General features: G+C 32.9%; 1 protein-coding gene and 1 long non-coding RNA gene across 3 annotated transcripts in view; one reads left to right on the forward strand and one right to left on the reverse strand.

Annotated features, from left to right (window-relative positions):
* Nucleotides 1–5,304: 5,304 nt before the first annotated feature.
* The window catches only part of LOC121419800 (high affinity cGMP-specific 3',5'-cyclic phosphodiesterase 9A-like), a 54,148-nt gene continuing 44,805 nt past the window's right edge, over nucleotides 5,305–14,647 (forward strand). The window contains exon 1 of one of the 2 annotated variants that reach the window (XM_041614261.1): nucleotides 5,305–5,853. In XM_041614261.1, the coding sequence (XP_041470195.1) occupies nucleotides 5,785–5,853 (69 nt within the window). In that variant the 5' untranslated portion in view covers nucleotides 5,305–5,784. The remainder of the gene's footprint in view (nucleotides 5,854–14,647) is intronic. The other variant, XM_041614262.1, reaches the window with a different exon arrangement.
* Nucleotides 11,264–14,188, reverse strand: LOC121419801. The gene is made up of 3 exons (XR_005970627.1): nucleotides 14,080–14,188; nucleotides 12,870–12,979; nucleotides 11,264–11,796 (listed from the first exon to the last, which is right to left on the reverse strand). It is a non-coding gene; the product is annotated as an uncharacterized LOC121419801 (long non-coding RNA).

Consider the following 14,647-nt stretch of genomic DNA (forward strand, 5'->3'; position numbering starts at 1 on the left):
TTTCCTACAGGATTTTTTTTGTGGGGGGGGGGGGGGACAAGAGAGCACAAGCAGAAATTTTCAAATGCTGACTTGAAAATGTGTCATTTTTAGGATTCTTGCCAGTTTTCATGTTTTTTTCCGCTTACAACCACTTTCAAATTTCAATTCTCATTTCTTGTATCTTCTACACCTATTTTACCTAAAAAACCAGAATAAAGAATACTTACAAAATAAAGTTTTATTCAAAAGGATACAAAATAAATGGGGCGCACCCCATACCCTTAGTTGGGGGGGGGGTAAATCTTGATTATATCCTGAAACATTTAATTATTAATAATTATTCATTATATATCATTTGAATTAATCATTATTTCTTGAACCCATATTGACACAAACACAATACGTTATTTCATTGATTTTTTCCCCTTTGCTTTGTCAATCTGAGACACTAGACCCAAAACAAAATGTATACAATTTAGAAAAGGTGTACTGCCTATCATCATTAACTAATAATTCTGCAGTATGATCTGCCTAACCAGCCACCCCCATCTTTCTTGCGCCCTTATATGTTTCTCCTTACAATTTAGAAAAGATATACTGCCTATCATTAACTAATTTTGCAGTATTTTCTGCCCAACCAGCCACGCCCATCTTTCTTACCCCCTTACATATTTCTCTCCCTTATCCTCTCTCTCTCTCTTCCCATTCCTCTTTCTCGTCTGTTTAAAAATATATCAGACCCCCCCCCAAAAAAAAAAAATGAGAGAGAGGAAGAAGTTCCACCACCAAGAATAAACTTAAAATAGGGGGATAAAGGAAAGGAAAATGTGGAGTAAATTTGATATTATTTTCTAAACATACTGTCACAGTCTTTCAAAAAAAAGCTTTTCTTATAGCAAAAGGGTGACAATTTTTTTTCGCTCGCTCGCTTCAATCGCTTTCAAATTTTTTGGCAGAAATTTTGTTCTATATGCCATGCTTGGCCCCTCTAAATTTTTGGCTCATCATGCCATTGACATAGCCAATTTGGATATTACAAAATTAAAGTCTGTGTACAAGTTTTCCAAATCTTTTCAGAATATAATTAAGACTTAAATCATTCTTGTTGGCTAAAGAAAATAATACAAGGAAAATCCTAATGGAATAGAAATCAACCTTGTTATAAATCATTCCTTAGAGTTAGCTATGTTTAAAGTATGAAAGTTGTTGTCAAAATTGCAGTCAGATCTGTCAGAATTATTCCTTTCATCAAAGCACTATAATCTTGATCATAATCATTATTACTGTCATTATTATCATTATTAATATTGTCATTATCATCATTAGTCATGATTACAACACATTACCAATTAATAGTTATTTTTCATTACTGCTGTTTTCTTTGTTACAATGTGATGATAATTCTTAATAATGATGATTTAACAATTACAATCGATGACACAGCTATTACACTTACTGCTGTTGCTACTGTTACTGGTGACTGGTAGTTTTGACCATTAGTGTCATTACAGAACAATTGAAACATTCATAATTACTTATATAAAACAAATGAAAGTACAAAATACAAAATGCCTTGAAAAAGCCTTGAAAATGCCTTGAAAATGCCTTGAAATTTCAAGGCTCAAAATCCTCAAGGCCAAGGCCAAGGCCCTCTCAAGGCCAAGGCTTGAATGTTCAAGGCCAAGGCTTTGAAAAAATAGGCCTTAAGGCGCCTTAAGGCCAAGGCCGAGCATCAAGGCACTACAACACTGATATAGAGATGATAATAATGATAATAGTATATAGGTATATTTACCCAGGGAAGCCACTTCAGTTTCGAAAACTGTTCTACCAGCGGGCCCTGCTATTATATAGCATACAGTGTGTATAAAAAAGGTAGTCCAATCTTTGAGGGATTACATTCAGGAATAATTCAGATTTACCAAATAATGAAAGAGAAAGTTCTTATATCTATATTGCGACCCTAAACTTGTTTTTCTTTCACCACTTGTGACTAAAATTATTGATTTAAAGAAATCAGGTACGAATGTATTATAATTTGTATATATATTTTTTTCAAACTTTTGGTAAGTTCGCTGAGATTAAATATTCAAAGATGCATCAGCCGAGGGATTTGGGGTTTTATGTGACATGATTAATCGGAATAGCTCTACTTTAGTTTTTACAATGATCAACTTCCCTTCACTTCAGCCATTTCAACAAAATTTGGAATAAACATCTGTAATTATCGTCAGTAATATTTTTTTTCAGTTATGCTTGATGTCCGTGATACAAGTTGGGTATCAATAAAAGAACGAGGATGTGCTCTTTCTGGTTATTTTGAATCTAGATTCTGAACCGACGAATCGGCCGGGAGTCGTTTTGATATGATTGACTGTCATATATTGTATAATTTAATTGTGTATGTGTGTATATTACCATTGGAAATACTGGATTCTGTCAGGACGGGAGGGGATGGGACGGGGGGGGGGGTGAACACTCTGTTTTGTCCGTAAACATGGTAAAGTATTAAGAAGTCCAGTTTAGAATTGGCAGTGTCTATATTATTCTGTTCTAATGGGAAGCAGGAAAATTCAGAAATATTTTTTGCAATAGCTTTATAAATTGATTTGGTTAGTGACCTCTATTAAAGATCACCTTTAAAAAAATGATTAATCAAATTCGAACTTTAAATTGAATCATTTTTTTCTGAAAGGTTTAAATCTAATTCCTGTGTTCAGCCGGTCACTGGACACAGCTTGTGTTGATTTATTTCTAAACTATGTAATGTGTAATTGAGAGTATATTCAAATTGTATATTACAGTGACTCTATATGTATAGTCTAATTTTTTGTTTAGAAAATTAATTAAGCTGCATTATTTACAACTATACGGATGGAGGTCTTATCAATTTATGTATTGCCAACGTGTACCTACTTCATTTAAGATATTAGCCCCTTTGTTAATAATCTTAAATAAAAATAATTTTATAATTTTCAGTAAGAATTCGCGCAGACATACTTTAATGTCAGGTGCTGAATCATTACTTTAGTGGCCCAAACATGGAATGGTTTGTGTGCAGTTACTTTATGAAATGGCTATTGGATTTGATTCGATCATTTCCTCTGAATTTGTTGTTCGTTATTCTTTCTCTATCACGATGGAATAGCTTTGCTTACCACATTTCTTTACATGTTGTCTTTGTATAACTGCTTATACCAACCAGTATTCATCAGAACACATTATTTTTATTATTATGTTTGTTGTTATTTATTCGGCATTTCAAAATACATGAATTATACAATGAAAATTACATAAACAAGGGGATATACGTGACATATTACGAAAGACCTGGAATAGAGATGAAGGGGCTTCCTGCGTTTGGAAAAGGTTGACTAAATTACCATGACCAACAGGTCTTCCTTCCCACACCCCTTTACCTCCATCCAGGTCAGTATAAGAAAAGAAAACGAAACATGAGTTATAAGTATACAACTGAAACTGGCAACAGTTAATTTGGCGAAAAAATGCAACATGAATCCATCAGCAATTATCATTTCAATTGATTCATTGCAATATAAATAACATAAAAAGAAACAAAAATAAAAGTAATATCACTTGATTGTGTACATATTCAAGCTGTTTTGAATATCAATTGATTACCTAATTATGAGGAATCTTTAAAAGAGCTTGTCTACGAATGGATATTCTTACATGATATTGTAATTGTAAATTATTTGAAGAGAATACGTATATGTTGGTAAGAATAAATCCACTAAAATAATAAGTATAGTTTTGTGTGTTCCCTCATTGGATTTAGATATCAGTCATCGAAGTTTCGACCATCATAATCCAACTCTTTGAAAAAGCTCTTCCGTTTAAATAGTAAAATTTTGGTGGTCTCCTCACGACTTTCTTTTCTTGCATCGGGTCTACCTGAGATATAGATATAAAAGAAAATTAGAAGAAAAAAATATAGATAGATAAATAAGTGAATGTATAAATGAATAAATAATTGAATGAATAAATAAACAAATATATATAAATGGGTGAGGTCCGGCAGCTTATGTATGGTAAAAAATATGGAATAAAAAATAACAAAAAAAGAAAACAAAATTTTCCATTCGACTGATGAGAATTTCAGAGCTGTGAAACGTCTGATTAATACTGATGAAGTCAATTTCCTGATTAAATTGTTTTGCGAAAATGGATATGGAATTCTTTTAAATATGAATATAAGATTCGTGTGCATGTGTACGTGCGTGGAAGATATCATGAGATGGAATGTATTATTCTTACTGTTATTTTACTATGCTTTTATTATTCAATCATGTGTATTTTTGTTATTTTCTTTTATTATCTCTGTATAAATTTTGCTCACTTACTTTTAGAAGAAAAAAAAGCAGCCTGTCGCCTGAAAGCAGTTTAAATCTATTAAGATAATATAATTAAACATAAAAGAGCAACCTAAGTCCTTTGGAATATCAAATATTTACATTTTCTCATCATGTTCGTGCGAAACAAAGTTTTATTCGTCCCTGAATATGCTGAATTACTATTGTTTTAACATTTTGTGGTCTAGTTGGCTATTGTTTTCAAATCTGTGAAAATAGAAATACTATGCAATTCAAACAATAAAAAAAAACAAGAGAAATAGTGAGGAAGGGTCATCATCGAATCTCTTATTTGCATATTACTGAGTAGTGGATATAACTGTTTTGTAAAAAAAAGGAAAACTGTTAAATATCATAAATTTTTTTCTTCCGATTTTGATGAAATTTCCAGAGTAAGGCTTGTTTGATACTCCATATTGATTCAAATCAGCATTTTTCTGGATTGAGGCGTTTCGTCTTCTAGGCACAAACCATATATATAATAATGATCAATGATGATAAGGATAATAATGATAATTATAATATTAATAACAATAATAATGATGATAAAAATACTACTTATAATAATGGCAATAATATAATAACAAGAACAAATTCAGAATGCTAGCTTTCGGCAGAACCTGAGGGAGGGGGGGGGGGGTGGAGTCGCTAGCTTTTTGGATGAGGAGTAGGGTTTTTATATAACGCGACTCTACCCATCCTTTCAGTACAAGCCTTTATGGTGGAGGCGCTTGATGTCTTTACATCACTCACTTTGATTATAACTCAAAAATACGTCATGTATAGAGGCTTCGGGTTTCCAAGGTAGTTCATATGATTCGCATCGTTACAATATCTTTAAGAATTGATTGAAACTAAATGGGTCACTGTTTTCTGTGTTTTTTCTTTGTTATAAAACTCTTTGCTTCCATTAGCTTTCAAAACGAAATGAATAAAATGCTAATTTCGCCACAGAACGCTCTCATCATCGTATGGCTTCAAAGCTGCGGTTGACATAGCAACCATAGTGTAATTTTCATAATAGGCGCGCTTCCTCGCTATTCCGATCAACGGCTAGGATAACACGGGGAGTCCGTCTCATTTGGTGGCTAAGGGCGATGAGCGGACGATGATGCAGATGAATACATGAATTCGTATATTGTAAAAATCAGACACGGAGTACAAATCTTCGAATCAAGATGTTAATTTCACCATGATAAACAAGCATTCTTCGGTTTCGTGACAAGTCGTTTTCGCGGGAAAAGATTGCGCTCGCCTGGAAAAGGCGTGATAAACATTTTGGCGTCGAGAAAGGAAATATCTACGTACTGCTACGTTTCTAAAGAAAGGAGGAAAACAACGACGTGTGTAATCTATCGATTTGTAATAAGACTTGCAAGAGCGGACAGATCAAGTTCTGTATTGTTTTATACACACCAATAGCGTAATAATGGGTAATGGAGCCTCATACAATAAGCCACGCACCATTTATTTGGATCTTGATGGGAGGATAGAAAAGGTAAGAAAACAACGTATTCGACTTCATAATATTTACCAGTATATCCATTCGTGCGTTGATATTATAAGTTGCACTAAGCCCATTCAATAATTCATCTATTCTACTGCCTAGGAGTATATGCAACAATTATTTGGCTAGGTTTTCATACCATTTGAATGAAAGAGTGCATTTCTTTTCATAGCAATCATCCTTGTTTGATTTCGTTGTAAAATGTGATCTATTGCTTAAATGAGAACCATGCGATTTAAAGATTGCTGTCATTTGTCTTTTAATCCATATTCATTAAGGTTTATACTGATATGGTAACAAAAACAACTACTGGTACTACAATATTTTGATATAGAGAGACTGTAAAACAAATAGGAAAAGAGAGAGAGGGAAATAGAGGAGGGGGGGGGGTGGGTATGAGACAGAAATGTGAATGATTGATCAGAATCTGCTTTTAAAAACAGGTATCGCATTGATTTGTGTTTCGCATAGTAAATGTAAGGAAAATCGGAAGTTGGTAACAAAATTTCTAATTTGTTCATCCTATTTCTTTTATGAACGACAGTTATCTGCTTTCGGTGATACTATATATAAATGTTTAAGAAGCGAGTAAGGGAACCATTGCAAATCGATTATTGTAATATTTCTTTCAATCAAAAGCGATGATAACGTCTAAAATCAATGTTGTATAAGAGCCCTGCACGCACACACATTATACACACATGGTACATGTACATGTGTATACATCTTTAAGTATGTATTTGAAGCTGAAAGATATCGAATGATGGTTATGAGTAATATTTTTTGTGAGTTTTCAGCCATTCAGGCCTTCTTCATACCAACAAAAATCAAAATTAGAACGAACATCAACAGTTATTTTAAAAAGTTATTATTATCATTATTTATTCGGCAAAAAATACATTTTTTATTTATTTTTTAGTTAAGAAATACATTTCGGTATTAATTTCATAATAAACAATAAAAAATAAGAAATATCCAGTATTGGAACCCCAGGGACAGAAAACAAAGTTAACTGAAGTAATGTGGCATGAAGCCTCCTTTCCCAATTCCATTTATAATACTATAAACGGGTGTAGCATGCGATATAGATATTTATTGAAAAAAATATATTGACGAATTATGGGTGATAACCGTACCCCCTTCTACAGTTAAGAACACAAATTTTTTATTCAGGAGGGATAGACAAACCCGAAATTGAAACATTCTGCAATTAGACATCAAGTAAAAAAACAAATCCTGAAAGCCCTAAAACATTATAAACAAATGCGTATTCATTAAATAAATGTATAATCACTTGTAAATAAAAATGACTAGAAATGACGGGGGGGGGGGTTGAGAAAACTGAAGGTGACAAAGAGAGAGAAAAGGGAAAGAGTTGGAAGGGGGGGGGGTAAAGAAAAAGTTTCACAGGCAAAGGAATTGTAAACAAACGCAAAATGGTATAATAATACTTAAAAAATAAAACTTATTGAGACTTAACTTCTAAGGGATTAAACACTAAACAACTCATTTAAATTGGGCGCTGTTGGAGGTAACGCCCAAGCGTTACAAGCCATCTTGATGAGGAAGTTTCGACCACCCCGTGCGCAATGTGCATTTAGCCAGTAGTCGCTGCGCGTCTGCATTTATATACTTAGCGCATGCAATGCGCTGAATCGTAATTTTTACAGTGACGTCACCTTTTCCTGATTTGTGCAACTTTGTATTATTAACGGTCATGACGGTACATTTATGATGGTACGTGTACACCGGCATTTGCTCGTGTATAACAAGCTAAGTAGGCGTTTTACAATTTACTATAATAAATAATGAACGTTCTATCATACAGTATTCGGTATTACTGGAATACATTAACTCTAAAAAATAAAATCATCCCTCGTGCAGGTTATTTTTCAACTTTGGCCTTCGGCCTCGGTGAAATAAGCATGCACTAGTGATATTTGTCGTACATGTAATACAGTATATTGTAGAATAGATGTACACTATTTATATAATACATATATATGTATTGTGAAAGAAATGGATAAAGAGAACAATGGTAGGCATAGCTTAAATCAAGGCTCGCCAGAGCTCTCTGCCCTTTTAAAAAAATGGTGATGCTAAAGGAAATTATAATTAGTAGGTGTCAAAATTTTTTATCTTGACGGTCAGTCGGATCGGGGTCACCCTTGCCATTAACCAGTCTCTGTGGTCTAGTGATTAAGGCTTCGGCGTTCCAAGCTGGGTGCTCAGGTTCAATTCCCGGCAGAGACAATTTTCGGCATCCCCAAGTCTTCCTAAGGGCAGATGGCTTTGAGGAGCCTTGATTTAAGCTACGCCTACCATTGATCTCTTTATCAATTTCTTTCGCAAAATATTAAAATAAAATAGTTGCCAAAGCTGTTGTACATGTAAAATTTCTCACATGTATACATACATCCTGATGAAGCCCTATACACAGAGAAATGTTTACAGAAAAAATGTAAAAAGTGATGTAAAATAGGAACTCCATAACTTCTGTGTAATTTTTACCTAACAGTAAATTTCACAAATATTATGTAAATCATTATGTAAACTACAAAAACCCAATTTATTGTGTAAATATTACCTAATGAAAATGTTTTACAGAAATTATGTAAAAAGTGATGTTAAATAGGAACTCCATAACTTTTATGTAATTTTTACCTAAAAGTAAATTCTACAAATATTATGTAAATCATTATGTAAACTATAAAACCCAATTCATTGTGTAAATATTACCTAACTTTAATGTTTTACAGAAATTATGTAAAAAGTGATGTTAATAGGAACTTCATAACTTTTATGTAATATTTACCTAAAAGCAAATTTCACAAATATTATGTAAATCATTATGTAAACTACAAAACCAATTTTATTGTGTAAATATTACCTAACTTGAATGTTTTAAAGAAATTATGTAAAAAGTGATGTTAAATAGGAACTTCATAACTTTTATGTAATATTTACCTAAAAGCAAATTTCACAAATATTATGTAAATCATTATGTAAACTACAAAACCCAATTCATTGTGTAAATATTACCTAACTTGAATGTTTTACAGAAATTATGTAAAAAGTGATGTTAAGTAGGAACTTCATAACTTTTATGTAATATTCACCTAAAAGCAAATTTCACAAATACTATGTAAATCATTATGTAAACTACAAAATCCATTTTATTGTGTAAATATTACTTAACTTGAATGTTTTACAGAAATTATGTAAAAAGTAATGTTAAATAGGAACTTCATAACTTTTATGTAATATTTACCTAAAAGTAAATTTCACAATTATTCAAATCATTATGTAAACTACAAAACCCATTTAATTCATTTTCTATTTTCAAAACCAACCTACATAACTGAGGCCTAAAATATTATAGTTTACATTGTAAATTACCATGCAAAAAACCATAACCATTGTGACATAAAATGATACAGGTGTAATAAGTATAGTTAAACTGCCTTTGTAAAAAAATCTAATTGTGTCAAGATATTTCCCAAATAATTTTAGCTAAATTAGTGTATTACTACCTTCCAAATGTAGACGGGAGGGGCAACATTGGACTATGTGAACATGCAGAGAAAATTAAAATGCATAAATAAGTCAAATATTTGACAAAGAAACCATGTACATTATTTGGTGTTTATTTTAAGAAATAACATCCCTTGACAATAAAACATCAGATAGAAAAGAAATTAAGTTCTTAAAATTAATTAACCAACTTGCATTGAACTTTTTTAAAGGTAAAATAATAAAGCTTCAATATGTTCATTACAACTTCTCTACAAGGAAATCTGGAATTTTCTGTGACATGCCATGACTTACATCTGAAATAAGCATAAATCAAATCTAATCACTATATCAGACATATTTATAAAGAAAATGGGCCTTTGCTCTCTCGGTGTCATATTTCAAGACATACCTCCCCCATCACCAGGGGGGGGGGGGGTAGAAGACTAAAACTCTTTCTTGTAAGCTTTTGTTTACAATAGACACATGTGACCACCAGATAAAGACTTCTCAGATATTTGTGCCACCTATACGGTATTCTGTATTTCTATCAATTATGCAAAATTCTTGTAATGGCTTAGTACACAGTATCCAATGTAAATCTGGGGCTAGTACTTTCTCTTATAATCAATATCACATGATTCAATTGACAAATTGAATATTTTCATTGAATGGTAAACTTTTACCTCCACATGTTTGTAAACAAATGTAATAATAATAATAATACCAACATGCTTATATAGCGCATATCACTGCCAAATGCGTCCCTATGCGCTTCATTGGATATTATTACCCTGGCTTTAGCCCTATCACATGTATCAAATGTATGCCCTATCACATACAACCCCATTTTGTTTTTGTTTTTTTATTTTAAATTGGTTGCATGTTCGAAGCAACTTTCAGAAAAATTTATCTTAAAATAAAGTATTGTATTCTAAAATGATTTCATTGTATTGGGGGTATTGCATATTTGAAAATTAAAATATATTCAGAAATTTCCCCTTTATTGAATACCCATACACACTGTTGATATCTTTTGGACCTCTGGTTTCCCTATGTCTTTATAAAATTATTGACAAAAGTGCTTTCACTCTTAACATTGATATCAATTACATTTAAAGGCTATAGTCTCAATAGACAGAGATGGATTCTTGGCATATCTTACCATTGTAGCCTGAACTGATGGCAATTTAATCTATATAGGGAGCAATGTGTCATTGAATTATGTTTATGCTACACATAAAATGCAATCGGGTGTTCTCCCATTTTAATCTAAAAGACTTGACATGACGTCTTGAGAGGGATATCAACATTAAGCATTCTTACAGTTTATAGGAAAAACTTTGAAATATTAATAATTGAGTTCACAATGAATACTGGACAGTTTTTAACCATTTTTTTTTTTTTTGGGGGGGGCAAAATGAGAGCGGAAAAATCTACCATTGTATCTTTCTGGCATCTTAATCAAATAAACAAGTCATTACAATAGAATATGACTATCAAATCTATAAAGGTTCCTCCATTGTAATTACTTCACACAGAGCTCTATAAAACTAGAAGGCCATGAACCATTTACTGGCATGTTACACCATATAACACTTATTCAGTTTACACATGGTGATGGTAAAAACAGTTCTCAATTACAACTAAGATCAAAAGAATAAAAAAAAATGATATCAATGTAGTTTCCCCTGTAATGTCTTCAAAGAAACATGCATTCTTGAACAACTTACATGTATGCTCTATAAATGACAATGATCAAAATTGAGTTATAAAAAAGAAATAATGAATTTCTTAAGGCTAAACCTTTTAAAAAGCCTGTTGAAAAAAGGTGTACTAGTTCCTTTTGAATATAAACAACAAAACAAAGAAAAAATATACAAATAACTAAAGGTGTTTCCCTTTCTAAACAGTGATTGTTTAAAAGTCTTACAAGAGCCATGATTTCTTGGCAATAACACTCCAAGTTAACAGTAATTAAAATGCTTTGTAAATGAGCTAAAAAGCAGCTACAAGGTCTGATAGGCTTTCTTGAGAATCATATTCAGTGTCATTAACGATATCAGCATCTACATTCAATGCAACACGATTACAGTCATCATCACTTGATTCCCCATGACTGCTTACATTAGATAAGTCAGATATGTCAATATGAGGAACTCTATTAGCTTGGCACTGGTCATCAGCCTGAACTGTAGGGGGTTGCAAATGCCCTATGACATGTATGAGGTGCCTTTTGTATGATGATCCACGGCGCAAAATTTCCTTACAATCTACACAAACAAGTTTTGTGCAAGTAGATGTTAGTATACCATGGACTACTTTCAGGTGGCAAAATAGCCCAGAAATTCCTCCAGGAATTTTAGAAAGACATTTGCAGCAGATGAAAGATGACATGTTGATTATTTTTGGCAGCAGTTACTGGAGAAAAACAAAATGAATTATTAAATAATCAAAACACATCCCTGGAGATACATACACTTTGGGATGAGGCAAGAATTATTTGAAAGCAATTTTGTCAGTTGAAAAATATAAATTCTACATATGGATAAACTTAACTGTTAAAAGTGATAATGAACTATTGATATTTCTTTTTCAGAAATTTATTTTTCCCGTTTCCTGTTATTTATTAAAATCTTACTACATGTATCATTTGTATTTTTTTCAGTCATGAATCAATTTTTCTTTTGTTGTCTTTATTTAATTCTTATTCATATTTTAATCTGTTTTTCTTTTGGTTTTATTTATTTTCTTAATATCAAGGTCTCATCATATCTTTCTAGGTTGAAACAGTTTTTTCTCTAAAATTAAAATTCAACAGTTCAGGAATATCAGCAAAGTTGTAATCAAATGAAAAAAAATACAAACATGTACCTGGTAGGCAATGTTTCAAAATTACCCATCATATTACATATTTTTGTTTAATATTTTGAATATCAATGATGATTAAAGCCTGTGTATAGCTTTGGTAAAGGGTCAACAATGTGATTGATAATCAAATATAATTCGATATAAAAGTCTTACTGAAGCATAGAGACCGCTAGATATTTTTCCAACCACCCCTTCTGAGAAAATTTCAAATATTCAAATTTTGGATATCAGCGCCTTCTCTCGGCGATGCTTGTTTTTAAATTTAAAAAAAATTGTCTTTGAGCATTTATCTAATTAAAGATTAGATATCCTAAATAACAGACAAAGAATATATCCAGAAAGTTTCAACCCATTCCATGCTCTGGAATAGGTTTTAATTGAAAAAAACAAAAACATGCAGATATTTTATTTTGATTGGGCACCCGATCAAATTAAATTTTCATGTAAATCGCAAAATTTATCCTGTAAAATACATTTTCATTTCATATCCTCCACCTCATAACTGTTATAGGGCATATCCATTCATATTAGCTAGCAATGAATTGGAATAGTGATAGGTGCATTTTGGTGGATTTACCAAAACTATACACAGGCTTTACAACTAGAATACAAAATAGTCATACCTGTACAGAGAATTTTTTGATGAATTTTAGCCTAGGTCCCATCTTTGGAATAAGCTCTTTAATTTCCTCGCTCTCCAACAGCCAGAAACTATCATCATCAATTCCATTTACTGTTTGTGGAGAAACAAATATTTGAAAAGAAATTAATAATAAGCTTAAATGTAAAGTACTTCACATTTATGATAAACAAGTGGATCCCCTCTGGCAGTTTCACCTGGATCACATAATTCATTATTGCAGCAGTGCTGACTTTGAAAACAACTACATGTAAAACAGAGAGGAAAAAAATACACATGCATTTGATAATGATTATAGCATGTTGACTTTGACCTGAGATCACATTTGTCCATTTGCTGATACTTGATTTATGTGAAAAGGATATAGGGCCTACTTGCAAAATATTCTTCAAAAATTAAAAATGTTATATTTGATTAAGAATAAGATTTCAGTGATGTCACCCCAACATGGACGAAGTTTGACCCTTAATGATCTTTGACCTAGATCATGTGACCTAACACTCTTACAAGATTATCAGGAATACTTAATAACCTTTTAAGCCTCATGAAATATGCCCTTATAGTTTTAAAGTAATGAACATAAAAAATGAGCATTTTCTAAGTATATTGACCCCGAATTACCTTTGACCTTAAACGTGTGACCTGGAAACTCATGCAGGATGATCAGTAATACTTGGTTACCACTATGTCCAAGTTCATGAATTAGGTCCATATATTGTTTAAGTTATAACATTTAAAAAAAAATCAACATATTTTATGTTTATTGACCCCAAATGACCTAGGCCTAGATCTATAATCTAGATCTAGTAGAATCCTAGAATCAAACTGTATGAAGTGCATAAATGGTGATGGCTAATTTAGTTTTAGACATACCAATTCATATTGACATTATTGGTTATCCGCCCAATTCTCCCCCCCCCCCCCCCCCCCCCCGCCTGGGCATCAATGGCATGCGCCTATAGCCCTAGGCCCGAAAGCTGCCTGGCTAAGGAAAGGTTGGCCCTCGGTGCCGGCAGCGCAGGGCAGGTTGTCACGGGCGAACGGTACCGTTAACTTCAATGACGTCGTAGGCCTAGGCTACAATCTACGAACAACGGTAGATTGTGAGTCGGCCAATTGATTTTCAGCCATTCAAGTTTAACATTTATAAGGACCAAGGTAAAAGCTACAAAGAAAAAAAAAACGAAACTCACCTTCGAAAGTTTCAATGAGGAATTCATGGTCCCATTCTTTTAATAAGATTTGCCAGGTCGCCATTCTGATTCTGGTCAGTCACTCTAAACTTCAAGATCTTGCGAGCGCTGGGTCTGGGTACCGGAACGTACTGGCGCTTGCCCCCGCCGGCCGCCGGTAAACGGTAGCTAGCTCTCGTACGTGGCCACGCGCGGTGCGCTGTGTGGTCTCTGCACATGTACCGTCAGTACATGTGCTCAATCGCATGATGACCGTCGCCATTTTTCAAACGGTAGAAAGAAATGTAAAAAGAAAATGTGAAACACGGGGTAAAACATCGCGTTACTTTTGTTTATGGGGGGGGGGGGGTAGGGAAAGCTAACACCTTTTTCCCCTGTTGTTTTTATGATTTGATTAATAAGCACGCATAAATTTAAGGCCTATCCACCTTGATGCACCGTGAAGCCTAATATAGCCTAAAATGTCAAGTGATTTACACATGGACTTACAACATTTTGCAATTTGATGATTTGACAACTGAAGTTCGTTGTGCTTAACGAATTTAGATTACAGAATGCAAATATGTAA

This window comes from Lytechinus variegatus, chromosome 8, assembly GCF_018143015.1.
Source record: "Lytechinus variegatus isolate NC3 chromosome 8, Lvar_3.0, whole genome shotgun sequence".
Classification (NCBI taxonomy): domain Eukaryota; kingdom Metazoa; phylum Echinodermata; class Echinoidea; order Temnopleuroida; family Toxopneustidae; genus Lytechinus; species Lytechinus variegatus.